Source organism: Phyllobates terribilis, unplaced genomic scaffold (genome assembly GCF_046119375.1).
Source record: "Phyllobates terribilis strain yellow unplaced genomic scaffold, ASM4611937v1 Scaffold_60__1_contigs__length_8166268, whole genome shotgun sequence".
Lineage (NCBI taxonomy): Eukaryota > Metazoa > Chordata > Amphibia > Anura > Dendrobatidae > Phyllobates > Phyllobates terribilis.
The window spans coordinates 4,293,939-4,316,257 of NW_027362820.1; the positions used below are offsets into that span (position 1 = coordinate 4,293,939).

The following is a 22,319-nucleotide window of genomic DNA, read 5'->3' on the forward strand; positions in this document are numbered from 1 at the left end:
GACATCAGAACCAGAAGCTCTGGGTGATGCAGGTTCTGTCCAGCCCTTGGCTCTGACCTGGCTACATGACTATTCTTCTTCCCATCTCACACCAAAGAACAGCAGGTAACACCATGGCCCAAGCCTAGGGGTGCAAGTCCAGATCCATGTAGAGGGGTAAAAGGGTGATGGGCAAGGCAATCCCTATTTTGGACACTAACTAGTGCAGTCAAAAAGTGTGAGTATAGACAATGACACATCTATTGAAATGATCAAACTCAACAGTCTTCATCAGTAAATAGTAACTAGTGGTGAAACCTCTCTGGGTAATTGGAGTATGGGGCTTGGTTGCTCTTAGCTATCTAAACTATCGTAAGGGCATTTGGAAGAGGCAATGGAGACTTTTTTTTTTTTTTAAAGACTACCAGGGAGTTACAGACATACATAAGTGAGGCAGGCCGATCCCACCACAATCAAACTATCACACAGAATTAAGCTGTAAAGAAAGATATGGAATAAAAAAATGTTACATCTCCAACAAAATTTTATGTATGGGGGGGAGAACACCAACACTAAACCGGACTTTATTCATTTATGGTGGACCACTGGAGCTACTACGAGTCCTGACCAGAAGAGTAGAGAAAGTATTATCGCCCCCATTTCAGGAGAGATTGTGCAGTAATCTGAATTCCTTAGGATTGAAAACATAATGGAATTTATGACGTGGAGTGAATCCATGAAACCAGGGCTCGAGCCAACACATCTCCTGCAGGCGTGAATAAATGTATATTACAGCCATCAGCCACGCACAGCTTAGAGATATATCATGGCACAGGTGTAATGTTTTTTATGTAGTCTATCACAATCCTGTATGAAGTTAGTTGGTTTTAAAATAAAGTGTAAAGTCAGGATAAAGGGAAACTCTGTTGTTATTGTACAGAAATTCACACTTGTTCCTCACTGCACATTAAATGTTGTCGATCATAAAAGTGAAGTTTGGCCAGAAAGACTGGACCTGGTCTTGTAGGTACCATATGAGCACATTCAGCAGCACAGAAGGGAGAGAAGGGAGATTCATCCAATAAGATATCAGGATTCTAGGAAGCCAACAGAGGGTAGGTGGATCCTCCAGGTTGTAAATTCTATAGAAAAGGGCTTTCAATGCCCAAAGTCATTCGAACAGTTTTGGGTGAAGGAGAATGTTGTGGTCAAGAGGTAAAATGGTGATCACATGATTGTGATACGGCCGGACTACACCACCGATAAAGCAGCCACAGCCGGTGACTGAGGAGAATCGGTGACTTCTCTGCATTTAGTGGTTACTACTCACCTGGATGGTTATCGGTAGGAATCTCCTCTTTACACCGCTCATCACTCCTCACATATGTTTCTGTAGTATTAATATAGGTCAGATCTTCACCCTGAAACAAATATTGTAAAAGTCACAGACAGATGGAGAAGTCACATCTATGATCAGCTCTAATCCTGACATCTCCACCGTTCTCACTACACGAGTATAAAACATATAATACTGGTGGATAAAACAAGACTGAACACAAGACCTTTACAGCCGTCTACACATCATAGGGGAGATCTCATGACACCATCTCTCCATCTACCTGATGATCCCGAGGAACACTGGGATCTTCTTGTTTACAGTCCTGTGGAAGAAGAGGACGGGGACATCTCTCTGGTGTTGTCCTCTTACTGGATAGATCTGGAGGAAACACATACAGGGACTGAATTCATTCTTTACATACAGATAATTATAGGCCGTGTGTATTTAGTCCTATCTATTACCTGGTGATGTGAGGGGCTGGGGAACCTCCATCTTGATGTCCTTGTACAGATATTTGTGTTCTTCTATATACTCCCACTCCTCCATGGAGAAATAAACAGCGACATCCTGACACCTTATAGGAACCTGACACATACAATGATACCGTCATCCCCCCAATCCCTTCATAGCGTTACTGTCTAATGTCCCAGCATTCCCAGCAGTGTCACCTCTCCAGTCAGCAGCTCAATCATCTTGTAGATGAGCTCTAGGATCTTCTGGTCATTGATGTCCTCATGTATCAGGGGGTGAGATGGAGGCCTCGTGATTGGGCTCAGGGGTCTTCCCCATCCCTCAGACACAGGGTCCTGACAGCGCTCACTAGAGGTCTTCTTCACTACTGTATAATCCTGGTTATGGAGAGACACATTAATAAATCTCACTCCAGACATTTCCAGAGTCCTCACCTTTCCAGTTCTGTCCATCTGTTATTCCCATAGATAAGAATGATGTAATGTGATGTCATCAGAATCTCTCACCTCTCCAGTAATCCGGAAGAGGATCTCTAGGGTGAGGTGTAATATTCTCTCCGCCATCTTGTCTCTATCCATATCCATCTTTGATGGGAGAATCAGGAAAATTCTCTTACATAGAAGATCTTCACTGAGAGGATCTGATATTGACCTGAACAAGAAGAAAATGAGCCGATGGAACATCATAAAAATCCTGGAGATAATAAGGGAAACATGAGGAGATTTATTATTTTACAGTATTTAGTTTTCTGCTTTACATCTAGTAATAAAACCTATATATTTTAGGCCACAAACAAAAATCAGTTTCTTCCTCGGAGTCTGGAGCTGAACACGTTTCTCAAAGACTCATCTTCCATAACGCTAATTCTCGTCCCATTTACCGACACTGGAATCGGCATTAGCAATACTGCAGGAGATATTCATTACATGTAACATGAGAAATAACTACTTCATGATGAGGACGACACGTTCATCATCTACTACGGCTCTAGAAAGATATTTGGCCAGAGTCCATCATTGACTACATCTCCACCGGTCGTCTATATGAATGTTTCCCGTCTTCCCCGGACTGTAATCTTATGTCACGTTAGATCTCATGTCTGATTCACACACAGAAGTTTGATGCTTTTATATATAATTTCACAAGCCCCTACATATAATAAACTTAAGTGCCTTTCATGTGGCACTAAAGAGTGTTTACCCGAATAAATAAATGAAAAAAAACACACTTGGGGTCCCCCACTATTTTTCATAACCAGGCAAGGTGAAGCAGACAGCTGCGGGCTGATATCAGGCTCAGAAGGATCCTGGTTATTGACCCTTTCCAGCCTGAAAATACGCGCTTTGCCCACCTCTTCTCTATTGCCCTGGTGCGGTGGCAATTGGGGTAATGATAGTTGAGGTTGATGTCAGCTGTGAATTGTCAAAAAACACATTTGGCATCAAGCCCTGGGGTTAGTAATGGAGAAAAAAATACACAGACATAAAAAAAAAAATTATTTGAAGAAAGACTCCCCGACACTCTTCCTGGTTCACCAATTTATTTTTGAAAAAAAAAAAAACATGCAGGTCCGACGTAGTCCATGGCATTCCCATAACGATCCCCGAATCCAACATCCAAAGGCTATGGAGCCTTGTTCAGAGGACGACGCTCTATAGGTCGTAGCAGCAGCCACTCCGGGGCCCACTGCGTTCCACAAGACCTGGCGGCTCTGATGAGCAGTGACCTCAGTAACTACACCGCTCATCAGAGTCACCAAGTCCTCTGTATAATAACCCCATGTAGTGCCCCAGTGTCTAATGGCCCCATATAGCGCACCATACTATAATGTGCCCCACAGTATCATGACCCCATATAGTGAACTATAGTATAATACCCCCCCATATAGTGCCCCAGTGTCTAATGCCCCCGACATATAGTGCCCCAGTGTCTAATGCCCCCCCCAAATAGTGCCCCAGTGTCTAATGCCCCCCCCAAATAGTGCCCCAGTGTCTAATGGCCCCATACAGTGGCCCACAGTCTAATGGCCCCATACAGTGGCCCACAGTCTAATGGTCCCATACAGTGGCCCACAGTCTAATGGCCCCATACAGTGGCCCACAGAATAATGGCCCCATACAGTGGCCCACAGAATAATGTGCCCCACAGTATCATGGCCCCATATAGTGAACTATAGTATAATGTCTTCCCCATATAGTGCCACCACAGTATAATGGTCCCATGTAGTGCATCCTGGTATATGGCCCGTGACATTACTAATAGATGGGGGCACAGGTGACATTACTAAATATATGGGGGCACACAGGGGACATTACTAATATATGGGGGCACACAGGGGACATTACTAATATATGGGGGCACACAGGGGACATTACTAATATATGGGGGCACACAGGAGGACATTACTAATATATGGGGGCACACAGGCGACATTACTAATATATGGGGGCACACAGGCGACATTACTAATATATGGGGGCACACAGGGGACATTACTAATATATGGGGGCACACAGGGGACATTACTAATATATGGGGGCACACAGGCGACATTACTAATATATGGGGGCACACAGGCGACATTACTAATATATGGGGGCACACAGGCGACATTACTAATATATGGGGGCACACAGGAGACATTACTAATATATGGGGGCACACAGGAGACATTACTAATATATGGGGGCACACAGGAGACATTACTAATATATGGGGGCACACAGGGGACATTACTAATATATGAGTGCACACAGGGGACATTACTAATATATGGGGGCACACAGGGGACATTACTAATATATGGGGGCACACAGGTGACATTACTAATATAGGGGGGCACACAGGGGACATTACTAATATAGGGGGGCACACAGGGGACATTACTAATATAGGGGGGCACACAGGGGACATTACTAATATAGGGGGGCACACAGGAGGACATTACTAATATAGGGGGGCACACAGGGGACATTACTAATATATGGGGGCACACAGGGGACATTACTAATATATGGGGGCACACAGGGGACATTACTAATATATGGGGGCACACAGGGGACATTACTAATATATGAGGGCACACAGGCGACATTACTAATATATGGGGGCACACAGGCGACATTACTAATATATGGGGGCACACAGGCGACATTACTAATATATGGGGGCACACAGGGGACATTACTAATATATGGGGGCACACAGGGGACATTACTAATATATGGGGGCACACAGGGGACATTACTGATATATGGGGGCACACAGGGGACATTACTGATATATGGGGGCACACAGGGGACATTACTGATATATGGGGGCACACAGGGGACATTACTGATATATGGGGGCACACAGGGGACATTACTGATATATGGGGGCACACAGGGGACATTACTGATATATGGGGGCACACAGGGGACATTACTGATATATGGGGGCACACAGGGGACATTACTAATATATGGGGGCACACAGCTGACATTACTAATATATGGGGGCACACAGGGGAAATTACTAATATATGGGGGCACACAGGTGACATTACTAATATATGGGGGCACACAGGCGACATTACTAATATATGGGGGCACACAGGGGACGTTACTAATATATGGGGGCACACAGGGGACATTACTAATATATGGGGGCACACAGGGGACATTACTAATATATGGGGGCACACAGGGGACGTTACTAATATATGGGGGCACACAGGGGACATTACTGATATATGGGGCACACAGGTGACATTACTAATATATGGGGGCACACAGGGGACGTTACTAATATATGGGGGCACACAGGGGACATTACTAATATATGGGGGCACACAGGGGACATTACTAATATATGGGGGCACACAGGGGACGTTACTAATATATGGGGGCACACAGGGGACATTACTGATATATGGGGCACACAGGTGACATTACTAATATATGGGGGCACACAGGAGACATTACTAATATATGGGGGCACACAGGGGACATTACTAATATATGGGGGCACACAGGAGACATTACTGATATATGGGGGCACACAGGGGACGTTACTAATATATGGGGGCACACAGGGGACATTACTGATATATGGGGCACACAGGTGACATTACTAATATATGGGGGCACACAGGAGACATTACTGATATATGGGGGCACACAGGGGACATTACTAATATATGGGGGCACACAGGAGACATTACTGATATATGGGGGCACACAGGGGACATTACTGATATATGGGGGCACACAGGGGACATTACTGATATATGGGGCACACAGGGGACATTACTGATATATGGGGCACACAGGAGGAGTTGTGGCCGCTGCAGGTGAATAGGGGAATATTATCATGTGGAGTCACAGGGGTAGAAGGGAGAATTATTACAGTGGCCGGTACAGAGGGGAGGACATTACTGTCTGGAGGACAGGAGGAAACCGCAATCACTGCACACACAGATAGGAATCGCAGGTGTGAATAAGGACTATAGTGAGTGCGATAATAATGTGCACAGTGCTGCGGAGTATGGCGGCGATATAGAAGGAAGAGGAAGAAATAATCCGCATAGAGAATAACGAGGAGTCTCCACATACCTCCACCTGCAGAGCCGCCACCACATATATGGCTGCTCTGTGCGCACAGGAGCTGTGATGAGGTCACAGGAGGGGAGGAGTCAGGGGTCACATGATCAGGGGCCTCAGTGGATGCAGGACTCTGCTGTGCTGGTTGTCATGGTGCTGGATGAGCTGAAGTTTATGTGTGGGGTCAGGAGGGGTTTACAGTGTGGATGTAGCAGAGCCGCGTGTGTACGAGGTGTACGGAGCGAAGCCACGTGTGTACGAGGTGTACGGAGCGGAGCCGCGTGTGTACGAGGTGTACGGAGCAGAGCCGCGTGTGTACGAGGTGTACGGAGCAGAGCCGTGTGTGTACGAGGTGTACGGAGCAGAGCCGCGTGTGTACGAGGCGTACGGAGCGGAGCCGCGTGTGTACGAGGTGTACGGAGCAGAGCCGCGTGTGTACGAGGTGTACGGAGCGGAGCCGCGTGTGTGCGAGGTGTACGGAGCGGAGTCGCATGTGTACGAGGTGTACGGAGCGGAGCCGCGTGTGTACGAGGTGTACGGAGCGGAGCCGCGTGTGTGCGAGGTGTACGGAGCGGAGCCGCATGTATGAAGTGTATGGAAGCAACACAAGTTTTTTCTACACAGTTCTTCTTCACAAAGGAGTTTGAATAGCTCCTCTGATAATATCTACAGGACTTACAAGCAGCAGATAAGGACATGGTGGGAAATTGCGAGTTTTGAAACTTATTTTCAGAGGAGAATCGTATATGGGGGTGTGAGAATCCCAGTCCTTCCTGATGCACATAGAGATGATGAGGCGTTTATGAAAGGTTGGGAAGATCTCCTGACAGCTCCTTACGGATGATTAATCACCTTCTCGAATATGAGAAGAACCTGTTACTGATGAATCAAAAATTAGAGAAAGAGATGAGAGAAATTGAACAGTTTGCTTCACAGCCTGATTTCGTGAATTTGGAGTTAAAATTACAAAAACATCTTGAAATATTTAATAGGGACATCAAAGAAAGGAAGCATGGGAAGTTTATATGAGATCTGAAAGACTTCGAGACAGGAGAGGTATAGAAAAATAAATGTAGTGAGCAAAGATCAACAAGACCCAGGTTTACTGACCTTTCGCGTACTGATCTATCGGAGTCTGATAGCGCTGTCAGTGGGCAGGGAGATTTTAGGTTAGGAATGAAGAGAAAGAGCCGATATAAAAGGAATCGGAGACAAAGGAAATTGTCCTTCTCTAAATCATTGGGGGGACAATTTGTGGAACAATTCAAAATTGTTTTCCAGAATCCCCCTCTCCTGCTTATTTTCATCTCCATTAACCACTATGAGAACAGAACCAGTAACTCAGGGAGTGGAAAACTCAGCCCACTATACCTGCTGTGTTTGGAAATATGATGTCAACGGGAACACCAATTGTCCCCCAAATGTCAGTAGCGACAGCTTTACCTGCAACCCCCATGACTATGGCAACAACAATGCCATCAATAGGCGCCACTGGACAGACTTTCCCTTTTTTAGGGAACAAATAATAGACATAGAAAGTAATAATAGGTCTCTCGGTAATGATGATAATTTACAGATTTTCACTTAGTGACATACAGATAGGACTTCTAAGGAAAGGGCTGTCATTTACTCCAACCCCAAGGTTTGATCTCTTTGTATGGACGAAGGATGTCAACTTATTCACCCGTAAACTGGCCTTGCATAAATATCATGCAATTAACCCCTTAATGACCAGAGCATTTTCCATTTTTGCATTTTCGTTTTTTGCTCCCCTTGTTCCCAGAGCCATAGCGTTTTTATTTTTCTGTCAATATGGTCGTGTGAGGGCTTATTTTTTGTGGGACAAGTTGTACTTTTGCACGCCATCGCTGGTTTTATCATATCATGTACTGGAAAACGGGGAAAAAAATCCAATTACGGTGAAATTGCAAAAAAAGTGCAATACCACAGTTTTTTTTTTACCACGTTCACTGAATGCTAAAACTGACCTGCCATTATTATTCTCCAGGTCATGACAAGTTCGTAGACACCAAACATATATAGGTTCTTTTTTATTTACGTGGTGAAAAAAAATCCAAAGTTTGCTAAAAAAAAGTCTCCATTTTCCGAGACCCGTAGCGTCTCCATTTTTCATGATCTGGGGCCGTATCTACCATTTTGGGGTAGATCCGATGTTTTGATCGATTGTTATTGCATTTTATTGCAATGTTGCGGCGACCAAAAAAACTTAATTTTGGAGTTTAGAATTTTTTTTCTCGTTACGCCATTTACCGATCAAATTAATTATTTTTTTAGATTGATAGATCGGGCTATTCTGAATGCGACTATACCAAATATGTGTATGTGTTTTTTTTATTGTTTTATATTTAATGGGGCGAAAGGGGGGTGATTTAAACTTTTATATATTTTTTATTTTTTTAATATTTTTTGCATGCTTCAATAGTCCATGGGAGACTAGAAGCTGCACTTGCCTGATCGGCTCTGCTTCATACAGGCGATGAACAGATCATCTGTATGTAGCAGAGATGCTCACTGGCTATGAGCGCTGACCACTGGGCGGCACTCATAGTAATCTTTACATGACAACCACAGGGGTCTGCTGCAGACCCTAGGTTGTCATGCCAACCCATTGGTGACCCGCGATCATGTGACGGCATGACTGATGGGCGGGGCTAATGCCGCACTTCCAGCGCGGCGATGTTAAATGCCGCTGTCAGAGATTGACAGCGGCATTTAACTGGTTAACAGCCGCGGGTGACATGTTGCGGGCACATTTCAGCTGTATAGATCAGCTGACATGTGCCCGGTTCAGGCACTGAGCCCGCACTAAACCGGGGGTACTGACATGGTGCATATTAGTTCGTACCACGTCGGTAAGGGGTTAAATCATTAGAACCCATATTGATGAAGGAGAAGGAGGAAGAGGCAATACATTAGAAGACCTGGGAAATTACTCAATGACTTCTGACTCACCCAGTCCTCCTTTTTCAAATTTAAGATCTAAGAGCAAAAATATCCCACCTGTTGCACAATATCACTACATAGATACAGTACAGACCAAAAGTTTGGACACACCTGATTTAAAGATTTTTCTATATTTTCATGACTATGAAAATTGTACATTCACACTGAAGGCATCAAAACTATGAATTAACACATGTGGAATTATATACTTAACAAAAAAGTGTGAAACAACTGAAAATATGTCTTATATTCTAGGTTCTTCAAAGTAGCCACCTTTTGCTTTGATGACTGCTTTGCGCACTCTTGGCATTCTCTTGATGAGCTTCAAGAGGTAGTCACCGGAAATGGTTTTCACTTCACAGGTGTGCCCTGTCAGGTTTAATAAGTGGGATTTCTTGCCTTATAAATGGGGTTGGGATCATCAGTTGTGTTGTGCAGAAGTCTGGTGGATACACAGCTGATAGTCCTACTGAATAGACTGTTAGAATTTGTATTATGGCAAGAAAAAAGCAGCTAAGTAAAGAAAGACGAGTGGCCATCATTACTTTAAGAAATGAAGGTCAGTCACTCTGAAAAATTGGGAGAACTTTGAAAGTGTCCCCAAGTGCAGTTGCAAAATCCATCAAGTGCTACAAAGAAACTGACTCACATGAGGACCGCCCCAGGAAAGGAAGACCAAGAGTCACCTCTGCTTCTGAGGATAAGTTTATCCGAGTCACCAGCCTCAGAAATCGCAGGTTAACAGCAGATCAGATTAGAGACCAGATCAATGCCACACAGAGTTCTAGCAGCAGACACATCTCTTCAACAACTGTTAAGAGGAGACTTTGTGTAGCAGGCCTTCATAGTAAAATAGCTGCTAGGAAACCACTGCTAAGGACAGGCAACAAGCAGAAGAGACTTGATTGGGCTAAAGAACACAAGGAATGGACATTAGACCAGTGGAAATCTGTGCTTTGGTCTGATGAGTCCAAATTTGAGATCTTTGGTTCCAACCACCGTGTCTTTGTGCGACGCAGAAAAGGTGAACGGATGGACTCTACATGCCTGGTTCCCACCGTGAAGCATGGAGGAGGACGTGTGATGGTGTGGGGGTGCTTTGCTGGTGACACTGTTGGGGATTTATTCAAAATTGAAGCCATACTGAACCAGCATGGCTACCACAGCATCTTGCATCGGCATGCTATTCCATCCGGTTTGCGTTTAGTTGGACCATCATTTATTTTTCAACAGGACAATGACCCCAAACAGATCAAAGAGCCTCGGCACTTAATCGTCCTTTTGCAAGAGAAAATTTATTGAATTTGTGAAATAAATCTGCACACAGAAATAACACCAAAACGTTTCGGTCTTAGCGACCTTCAGTTGACTGTAGAAAATAGGACAATGTCATAGACAATTAGATACAGAACGATATAAATATCATTTCTAGATGACATAGTGAAAAAACAGCATATCATAAGTAGTGAAACAGAAATCCTTCCCATTATATTATACAAGTGTGCACAGTAATGCATAAGCGAAATATATAGCACATAGATACACAGTATACTTTTCCATAATATGTAGGGAAATCATAAAGGAGGGGGGGGGGAGAAGAAGGACAGGGAGAAGGGGACAAAGGTATGGAGCACATAGGTATGGGGGGAAGGGGAAGAAAAAACAACACAAGACAGCTGGCAGAAGTGGGCACATACCGGGTAATTCTGCGAGAGATGTGAGCAACAAGTGGGTCCCAATAGGGCTGCCTACAGGTGAGAAGGTGAAAGAAATCAGAGGCAAGGACCTCACAGAGTGAGCCAGAAAGGCGTGCTGTGCCAAAGGTTACCTGCTGAGAAGCGCGTGGGGGCATGGACATCACAACGCGGTCTCCACCGTTAGTTGGAGTAACCATAAGTGCAGAGAGGGAGGTTAATAAAGGGTCTAAAATGCAAAAGACGCGCGAATCCGAAACGCCGGACCGCGCATACCGGAAGTGCCATACTACGCAACCGGAAATGACGTTTGCGGGTCACCGTCTGCGTTCCACAGAGGGAGAGCGCAAACCGGAAGTTCCGGTTTGAAGCGAACAGGAAGTGATGAAAGCCGGTGCGTTCCATGAAGGGATCACTTGCGTTCCAGGACGATGTACATAGCCAGGGGAGGGAAACAACGAGAGGTATAGATGGAAAACGAAGGGGAGGTGGGAGAGGACCACAGTACAAGGTGAATCTGCAACAAAAGAGACATAAGTTAGAGCGCACACGCGAACTTACATAAACACGCCAGTCATCACTTCCTGTTCGCTTCAAACCGGAACTTCCGGTTTGCGCTCTCCCTCTGTGGAACGCAGACGGTGACCCGCAAACGTCATTTCCGGTTGCGTAGTATGGCACTTCCGGTATGCGCGGTCCGGCGTTTCAGATTCGCGCGTCTTTTGCATTTTAGACCCTTTATTAACCTCGCTCTCTGCACTTATGGTTACTCCAACTAGCGGTGGAGACCGCGTTGTGATGTCCATGCCCCCACGCGCTTCTCAGCAGGTAGCCTTTGGCACAGCACGCCTTTCTGGGGCACTCTGTGAGGTCCTTGCCTCTGATTTCTGTCACCTTCTCACCTGTAGGCATCCCTATTGGGACCCACTTGTTGCTCACATCTCTCGCAGAATTACCCGGTATGTGCCCACTTCTGCCAGCTGTCTTGTGTTCTGTTTTTTCTTCCCCTTCCCCCCATACCTATGTGCTCCATACCTTTGTCCCCTTCTCCCTGTCCTTCTTCTTCCACCCCCCACCCCCCCCCCCTCCCTCCTTTGTGATTTCCCTACATATTATGGAAAAGTATACTGTGTATCTATGTGCTATATATTTCGCTTATGCATTACTGTGCACACTTGTATAATATAATGGGAAGGATTTCTGTTTCACTACTTATGATATGCTGTTTTTTCACTATGTCATCTAGAAATGATATTTATATCGTTCTGTATCTAATTGTCTATGACATTGTCCTATTTTCTACAGTCAACTGAAGAAGGTCGCTAAGACCGAAACGTTTTGGTGTTATTTCTGTGTGCAGATTTATTTCACAAAGTCAATAAATTTTCTCTTGCAAAAGGACGATTAAGTGCCGAGGCTCTTTGATCTGATATACCAGGGTTCGGCCCCTACTCGTGCACACTCATAGGGAGTGCAGTGATTTATATCTTTATTTAATGACCCCAAACACACCTCCAGGCTGTGTAAGGGCTATTTGACCAAGAAGGAGAGTGATGGGGTGCTACGCCAGATGACCTGGCCTCCACAGTCACCAGACCTGAACTAAATCGAGATGGTTTGGGGTGAGCTGGACCACAGAGTGAAGGCAAAAGGGCTAACAAGTGCTAAGCATCTCTGGGAACTCCTTCAAGATTGTTGGAAGACCATTTCCGGTGACTACTTCTTGAAGCTCATCAAGAGAATGCCAAGAGTGTGCAAAGCAGTCATCAAAGCAAAAGGTGGCTACTTTGAAGAACCTAGAATATAAGACATATTTTCAGTTGTTTCACACTTTTTTGTTAACTATATAATTCCACATGTGTTAATTCACAGTTTTGATGTCTTCAGTGTGAATGTACAATTTTCATAGTCATGAAAATACAGAAAAATCTTTAAATGAGGTGTGTCCAAACTTTTGGTCTGTACTGTATATGATAGATAATAGATAGATAAATGATAAATAGATAACAGATAGATGATAGATAATAGATAGATATATGGTTAGATGATAGATAAATAGATAGATGATACGAGGGTCAGTCAATAAGTAATGCCTCCTATTTTTTTTTCTCCTTAAATAAGGTAGTTATGTTAAATATTCGAATTTGGCACAATTCCTCAAACCCTCTTCTCCAATCCACAGCAATTGCAACTTCCTGCACAAACAGGTGGCAGGACTGTATCCGTTTGCAAAATGGCTGACATCGATGTTCGTATTAGACAACGTTCTGTGATTGAATTCTTGCATGCAGAAGGTGAAACGCCCATTCGAATTCATGAGAGACTGAAAAATGTGTCCGGTGATGCAGCAGTGGATGTCAGTACTGTTAGACGATGGGTTCGTCGCTGTAACACAGCTGAAGGGCCATCACCGTTGGCTGACAAAATGCGGATTGGCAGGCCAGTAACTGCAGTGACTCCAAGCAACATTCAGCAAGTCGATGACACCATTCGTGGTGACCGCCGGGTGACTGCAGATGAATTGTGTGGCATTATCTGCCTCAGTAACGGCAGTGTGATGAAAATTATTGGACAACTGGGATACAGAAAAGTTTGTGCACGGTGGGTCCCAAGAATGCTTTTTACCATGCTGGAATACATGTCCTTGTTAAACGGTGGACCAAGACTGTGGAAGTGGATGGAGATTATATTGAAAAGTGACAAATTAATCGTTAATGTTGTGGTTTTCAACCTCTGTAATTGCATTTGAATTTCTTGCCAATTAAAAGGAGAAAAAAAATAGGAGGCATTACTTATTGACTGACCCTCATAGATAAATAATAGATAGACGATAGATAATAGATAGATAATAGATAATAAATATATGATAAATACATAGTTGATAGAGAGATAATAGATCGATGATAGGTAATAGATAGATGACAGATAGATAGATGATAGGTAATAGATGATAAATAGATGATAAGTAATAGATGATAAATAGATATAGATGATAGCTGATAGGTAATAGATGATAAATAGATAGATGATAGATAGATAATAGAGAAATGATAAATAGATGATAGATTATAGATAGATATATGGATAGATATATGATAGATAATAGATGATAAATAGATAGATGATAGATAAATAATAAATAGATAATTGATAGATAATAGATAAATGATTAATAGATAGATAGATAATAGATAGGTGATAGATAGATAATAGATGATTGATAGATAGATGATAGATAATAGATGGATGATAGATAGATAATAGATAGATGATAGATAATAGATAGATAATAGATGATAGATAGATAATAGATAGATAATAGATAGATAATAGATAGATGATAGATAGATAATAGATAGATAATAGATAGATGATAGATAGATAATAGATAGATAATAGATAGATAATAGATAGATGATAGATAGATAATAGATAGATGATAGATAGATGATAGATAATACATAGATGATAGATAATAAATAGATGATAGATAGATAATAGATAGATGATAGATAGATAATAGATAGATAATAGATAGATGATAGATAGATAATAGATGATAGATAGATAGATAATAGATAAGGTACTCCGGTCTCTTCCTCATGGACTGGTGACACCTAAGATGTCTGACAGCAGCTCGCTGGTGACATCATTATTTCTCTTCGTTAGCCATTAAAGACATCAGACCTCCAGGATCATCTTGTTTCCCACTGAGAACAATCTGTAATTATCTGCAAACTGGGGGCATACAGACCCCACCCATAATCCAGCAAAGCAGAGTCCTGCACCCACTGAGGCCCCTGATCATGTGACCCCTGACTCCTCCCCTCCTGTGACCTCATCACAGGTCCTGTGCGCACAGAACAGCCATATAAGTGGTGGCGACTCTGCAGGTGGAGGTATGTGGAGATTCCCCATTACTCTCTATCGGGATATTCCTCTCCCTTCTATATCGCCTCCATACTCCGCAGCGCTGTACACACATTATTATCACCGTTGAGCTTGAGGAAGCGAGAGGAGAAGGAGGCGGATATGGCTGATGGACACTCCGGGACTCTGGACAGCAGAGAGGTGACGTCTGGGCCAGAGAGGTAGATCTGGGTGTCATCAGCGTACAGATGGTGCTGGAAGCCATGGGATTTATGAGCTGTCACAGGCCAAGGGTATAGATGAAGAAGAGTAGGGTTCCTAGGACAGAGCCTCTCCAACAGAGAGGGTGGGCTGAGGAGGTAGTGTGGGAGTGGGAGACGCTGAATGTGCAGCTGGAAAGGTATGAGTCTTTCTAGGATGGGGCGAGGTCTTTTGACACCAAAGGAAGAGAGGATCTGTAGTAGGAAGCAGTGGTCAACTGTGTCGAAGGCAGAGGACAGACTAGAAGGAGGAGTATGGAGAATTGTCTGTTAGCTTTGGCTGTAAGTCATTAGCAATTTTGGTCAGGGCAGTTTCAGTGGAATGATGGGGGCTGAAGCCGGATTGTAGGTTGTCGAAGAGCAAGTTAGATGAGAGATGGGAAGAAAGTTTAGTGTGTACATGTTGCTGAAGGAGTTTGGAAGCGAATGGTAGCAGCGATATGGGGCGATAGTTTGACATAGCGGGCGGGTCGAGGGATGGTTTTTTGAGGGCAGGCATGATTGTGGCATGTTTGAAAGCAGAAAGGAAGGTACCAGAATATTGATAGGTAGAAGAGGTGGGTTAGGGCCGGGATAAGTGGGGTAGTAAGGTTGGGGAGGAGGTGGGATGGGGTCGAGTGCACAAGTGGTGAGGTGTGATTTGTAGAGGAGGCGAGTAAGCTGTCCTTCAATGATGTTGGAGAGGGAGGTAATAGGAAAAGGGAATTGGTCTGGTACACGAAGGGGTTGTGGTGGTGGGAAAATAAAGACTTGCCTTAATTGGTAGATCTTTATTTTGAAGTGTGTGGCAAAGTCCTCAGCATGATGTGGCCATCTCATAATTATTCCTGTCTGTCCTCAGGCTAAAGCTCATTATAACTTTGAGCATCACAATGTGCCCTGGACTAACAGCAGAGAGGAGTATCATAGAAGAGGATTCCCCTTTCAGTGTTCTGTACACAATCTACAAGTCTGTGTAACAAATACTACAATCAGCATTACTCACCTTCCCCTGCTCCAGCGCCGGCTCTCTGCTGCTGCTCGGGTCTTCTTTATAGGCTGCAGTGGTGATGTCATGTCTTTAGCGTGTGTGACAACTGCAGCCAGTCACTGAGCTCAACGAGTCATACTGAATAAATAGTCATCAGTTCTGAGATCAGTGGTTGACTGCAGCGGTCTAATGCGCTACATCTATGATGTCACCTGGGCTGAAAATTTAGTATCTAACAATTTTTTCGTGTCGCCATTTTCTGAGACCTGTAACTATTTTCATTCTTCCATCGATGGTCCGGTTTCAATGATTATTTCTTGTTTTCTTCGCTTTTGCTGATACAATTTTGGAGGAAATATGACATTTTAATAGCTTTTTATTACATTTTTATGTGGAATTGAAGTGATCAAAAAACATTATTCCTAGTGTTTCAATTTATACCACATGGGAAAAAATATTTCAAAATGTTATTAATTCAGGCAGTTACGTGCATGGCAATACCGAATAATGTTTTCAATGTATTACATTTTGCTATTTACTTTGGGGGGAGGGGAATGATATAAACATTTATTGTTTGTGTGTTTTTTTAATATTTTGTCTTTTTCATATATATATTTTTCATTACTCTCCTTAGTTGTCCTGCTCATTTGTCCCCACTTCCACATAGTGCTATAACCATCTATAGTGCCCTATAAAGTAATAGCCCCCCTCTCATTGCCGTATACAGTAATGATCCTCATCTTTGTTACCCCCATAGTTTTAGTGCCCCACACCACTAATAGGTTTCTTCTCCTCTTTTGCTGTATTCTACAGGATATGGCTGTAATCATTTATTTATTGTAACTCCTGAGCGTGCACTGCACCCTGCTAGGTGCAACCATGCCAGTATTTCTTTTTGTATTACCATAAAAAAAACAGTGCACCCCTAATACACATTAACATAACTGAGAGATTTAAACTTGCTTATAACATATCATAATCACAATGGAGATAAGCTTCAGATTATTGCCCAACTATTTTCACTTTTTGGCTTTGTCAAGGTGAGATGTGGAATCCACGATCTATGGATTGAGGGATGATTCCTGAACATTACATCCATAGCTTATAGCAGTTGAGAATAAAAAATAGTTTTCTTGATCACTTTGAAACATACACTGTCTGCGCAATTATTAGGCAAGTGAATATTTTGACCATATGATCATTTTTATGCAAATTTTACAAATGCAAGCTATATAAACATTTCTTATTGGATGAAGTACTGTATTTTTCGGACTATAAGACGCACCTTTTTTCCTCCAAAATTTTGGAGATAAGTCGGAGGTGCGTCTTAAAGTCCGATATACATAAATACTGTAGCTGTGAGGGAAGCGACAGTGAGAGTGGCGAAGTAGTGGGGCACAGGAGGCAGCAGCCGCCTGCTGCAGCCTAGCTGTGCCCGCTACTAAAGAAAATGAATATTCACTGCTCCCCACGCCCAGTGAATATCCCATGGGTGTGGTGAATATTAATGGACTTTGATAGCGGGCATGTTGACAACCGAGCACAGCAGGAGCCGTGCTACGGCTACAGCGTGCGCGCTATTGGGGAGAATGAAGGTCACTGCTCCCCACGCACGCAGTCCCAGCGTGGGGAGCAGTGACTATTCCGGCACAGAGCGGAACACAGCGCTGGAGGAGAGAGGAGGTGAGTATGATTGTTTATTTTTTCTGTGCAGCGTGATGGAGATCAGGGGGTGCCAAGCATACCAGGATGTGGGGGCCATACATACAGGGATGAAGGGGGCCATGCATGCAAGGATAAAGGGGGCCATGCATACAGGGATGAGGCATAAGGGGGGCCATGCATACAGGGATGAGGCATGAGCGGGGCCATACATACAGAGATGAAGAGGTCCATACATACAGGGATGAAGGGGGCCATACACACAGGGATGACGAGTGCCATACATACCAGGAAGAGGAATGAAGGTACCGTACATATGAAGAAGAGGGATGAAGGTGCCATACATAGTAACATAGTTTGTAAAGCCGAATAAAGACTTGCGTCCATCAAGTTCGACCTGTTAGTTCTGTAATTGCTAAAGTTGATCCAGAGGAGGGCAAAAACCCCAAATGATTTGGCCAATCTTCATCTGAGGAAAAATTCCCTCCCGACTCTGAAACCAGCAGTCAGAATAAATCCCTGTATCAACCTACTATTTTATTTTATTTTTAAGTATATGCTGAAATCTGCCTGGTATCTAGAAATGCATCCAGTCCCCGCTTGAACTGGTGTAGTGAATCTGACATTACCGTCTCCTCACTCAGTGAATTCCATATTCTCACTGCTCTTACCGTAAAGAACCCCTTCCTATGCTGGTGCTGAAACCTTTCCTCTTCCAGTCTTAGTGAGTGCCCTCTTGTTACCGTAATATCCCTCCTTTTGAACAAATCCCGGGCAAGATCTCTATACTGTCCCCTAACATATTTGTACACATTTATTATGTCCCCCCTCAACCTTCTCTTTTCCAGGCTGAATAGTCCTAGTTTTGCCAACCTCTCTGGGTATTGCAGTCCCTCCATTCCCTTTATTAATTTTGTTGCCCTCCTTTGTACCTTTTCAAGCTCATTTATATCCTTTCTATATATTGGGGCCCATAACTGAGCACAGTATTCCAAGTGTGGTCTGACCAGTGCTTTGTACAGTGGAAGAACAATGTTCTCCTCCTTTGCAGCTATACCTCTTCTGATACATCCCATTACCCTGTTTGCCCTTACAGCAGCCGCCTGACTTTGGGCACTCCAATTTAGTTTGCTATCAATCAAGATGCCCAAGTCCTTCTCCATCTCTGAATTCCCCAATGATTTCCCATTCAGTGAGTACTGGTGACTTCCATTTTTCCTTCCCATATGTATGACCTTACATTTCTCCTCGTTAAACCTCATTTGCCATTTAATGCTCCACCTACCCAGCTTATCCAAATCCCTCTGTAGGTCTGCACTGTCCTCTTTTGTATTAATTGTTTTACATAACTTTGTGTCATCTGCAAATATTGATATTTTACTATTTATCCCGTTGACTATGTCATTAATAAAGATATTAAATAACATTGGGCCTAGTACAGACCCCTGTGGTACCCCACTAGTGACGCTTACCCAATCTGAGTATATTCCATTTATAACCACCCTCTGCCTTCTATCCTTTAGCCAGTTAGCTACCCACTTGCAGACATTTTCCCCCAGCCCCATCATTCTCATTTTGTATACCAACCTATTATGTGGCACGCTATCGAACGCTTTTGAGAAGTCGAGATACACGACATCCACTGGTTCCCCCTGATCTACTCGAGAGCTAACCTCCTCGTAGAAGTCAATCAGGTTTGTTTGGCAGGAGCGATTCCTCATGAATCCATGTTGGTTCGGGGTTAATAGATTATTAGCATCAAGATGCTCCGTAATTGCCTCATTAATGAAGCCTTCAAAAATTTTGCCCACAACGGACGTCAGACTCACCGGCCGATAGTTTCCGGCGTCACTTTTCGCTCCCTTTTTGAATATTGGCACTACATTCGCCTGTCGCCAATCAAGTGGCACAGACCCAGTCTCAACAGAGTCCTTAAATATAAGATATAACGGTCTGTCTATCACATTACTTAGTTCCCTTAGTACCCGTGGGTGTATGCCATCAGGTCCTGGTGATTTGTTTATTTTAATGTTACTGAGGCGTTTCTGTACCCCAGCTTGGGTTAGATTTGTCATACTTAGTGGAGGATTAAGTTTGTCACTTCTCATTTCGCCTGTTAGTTCTTTTTCCTTTGTGAAAGTTGACGAAAAAAATTTATTTAATAGATTAGCTTTATCCTCATCTTTCTCTATGATTTTGCCTTCATCACTTTTTATCGGTCCAATATTATCCGATTTAATCCTTTTACTATTTATATACGTAAAGAACAGTTTGGGATTTGATCTACTTTCCCTAGCAATACGTCTCTCTGTTTCCTCCTTCGCTATTTTTATTTGTTTTTTGCAGGTTCTCGTTTTTTCCTTGTAACACATTAGTGCCTCCTTACTGTTTTCCTGTTTTAATCTCTTGAATGCCTCTTTTTTGCTATTTAACGCCCCTTTTACGTTCTTGTTCAACCATATTGGTTTCCTCTTATTTCTTGTCCTTTTATTCCCATACGGTATATACCTCTCGCACTGAGTATTCAGAATTCTTTTGAAGGTTTCCCATTTACTATTCGTATTCCTTTGATTAAGAACTTTGTCCCAGTCAATAAGTTGAAGGTTTTCTTTCAGCTGATCAAACTTCGCCCTCCTAAAGTTTAATGTTTTGTTGTTCCTTTATTGACAACCCTACTGAAGGGCATTTTGAAATTGATAATATTATGATCGCTATTACCTAGGTGCCCCCCTATCTGTACCTCAGTTATTCTATCAGGCCTATTAGTCAATATTAAGTCCAACACGGCCTTCCCTCTCGTTGGTTCCTGCACTAGTTGGGAGAGATAATTATCCTTAGTATTTGTCAAGAACCTTTTTCCTTTCTGAGATCTACAGGTTTCTGTTTCCCAGTCAATATCCGGATACTTGAAATCCCCCATTACAATCACCTCATTATGTTTTGCTACTTTGTCTATTTGTCCTAATAGCAGTTTCTCATTCTCCTCTGTTATATTGGGTGGCTTATAGCAGACCCCCAGTAATATTTTATTATTATTTTTTGCCCCCTCTATCTCTACCCACATGGACTCGACCCACTCTTCTCCCTCTCCTATATCTTCCCTTAGTCTGGGCTTTAGACGTGACTTTACATATAAGCAGACTCCTCCGCCCTTCCCCTGTTTCCGGTCCCTTCTAAATAAACTATAATCTGTTAAATTTACCGCCCAGTCGTAGCTATCGTCTAGCCAAGTCTCTGTTATACCTACGATGTCATACCTCTCCTCCGATATAAGCGCCCGCAGCTCATCCGCCTTATTGGTCAGGCTTCTTGCGTTGGTCAGCATGCAAGATAAAACTTTGGGGTTATTTAGCATCCTATTCTTCTCTAACGATCTAACTGTACTATCCCCACCCCCTCTCCACCCTCATTATATTCACTTCTCCCCTTCCCCCTTGCTTGCCTCACATCCCACCTATTTCCTTGGTTTCCCCCCCCCCGTCTCTAGTTTAAAAACTCCTCCAACCTATTAGCCATCTTCTTCCCCAGCACCGCTGCACCCTCCCCATTGAGGTGCAGCCCGTCCCTACGGTAGAGCCTGTAGCCGACAGCGAAGTCGGCCCAGTTCTCCATGAACCCAAACCCTTCTGCCTTGCACCAACTCTTTAGCCACTTATTCACCTCCCTAACCTCCCGTTGGCGCTCCTGTGTGGCTCGCGGGATTGGTAGTATTTCTGAGAAAACTACCTTGGAGGTCCTTGCCCTAAGCTTCCTACCTAGATCCCTGAAATCATTTTTAAGGACCCTCCATCTACCACTCACTTTGTCATTGGTGTCAATGTGGACCATGACCGCTGGGTCTTCGCCAGCCCCACCCAGTAACCTGTCAACCCGATCCGCGATGTGCCGGACTCGAGCGCCAGGGAGGCAGCACACCGTTCGGCGATCCCGGTCTTTGTGACAGATTGCCCTGTCTGTCCCCCTAATAATAGAGTCACCCACTACCAGGACCTGTCTAGCCTGCCCTACACTTCCCCCCTCCCCCTCATTACTGGAGCATACACTCCCCCGGCAGTCAGAGGATCTGTCGTGCTCCAATAATGCCGGTTCTGAACCAGCCTTCCTATACTTCTTCCCTCTATCCCTCCTAACTGTTATCCAGCTCCCTGCCTGTTCAGCCTGCGCTTCCCCACTAAGCTCCACCCCCAGTGTTGACCCATTGAGTGTCTGCTCGGTGAGCAGCAAACTCCGTTCCATGTTGTCGATGCTCCTCAGTACCGCTATCTGAGCACTTAGATCCAGGATTTGGGCTTCCAAGTGCACGATATGCTCACATCTCTCGCAGCAGTATGGATCCCTGAGCGGTAGCTCAGGGAATGCATACATTGCGCAAGATGTACACTGCACGGCTCCGGCCAACATGGACGTCATTCTAAATATGGGGATACAGTCAGTATATATGTACAAGTACAAAACACAATTATTTATATATAGGTGTATGGACGGGGATCAATTAGGGATGTGCAAGTGTATCGATTAGATATCGGC

The 22,319-nt window shown here is 43.8% G+C and overlaps 1 protein-coding gene across 1 annotated transcript in view; it reads right to left on the minus strand.

Moving 5' to 3' along the window:
* Positions 1-22,319, minus strand: part of LOC141192382 (uncharacterized) — a 32,719-nt gene that overhangs the window by 3,068 nt on the left and 7,332 nt on the right. The window contains exons 3-6 of the mRNA XM_073661901.1: positions 1,987-2,166; positions 1,780-1,903; positions 1,599-1,696; positions 1,310-1,400 (exon numbers count right to left, since the gene is read on the minus strand). Of these exons, the coding sequence (XP_073518002.1) occupies positions 1,310-1,400; positions 1,599-1,696; positions 1,780-1,903; positions 1,987-2,166 (493 nt within the window). The remainder of the gene's footprint in view (positions 1-1,309; positions 1,401-1,598; positions 1,697-1,779; positions 1,904-1,986; positions 2,167-22,319) is intronic.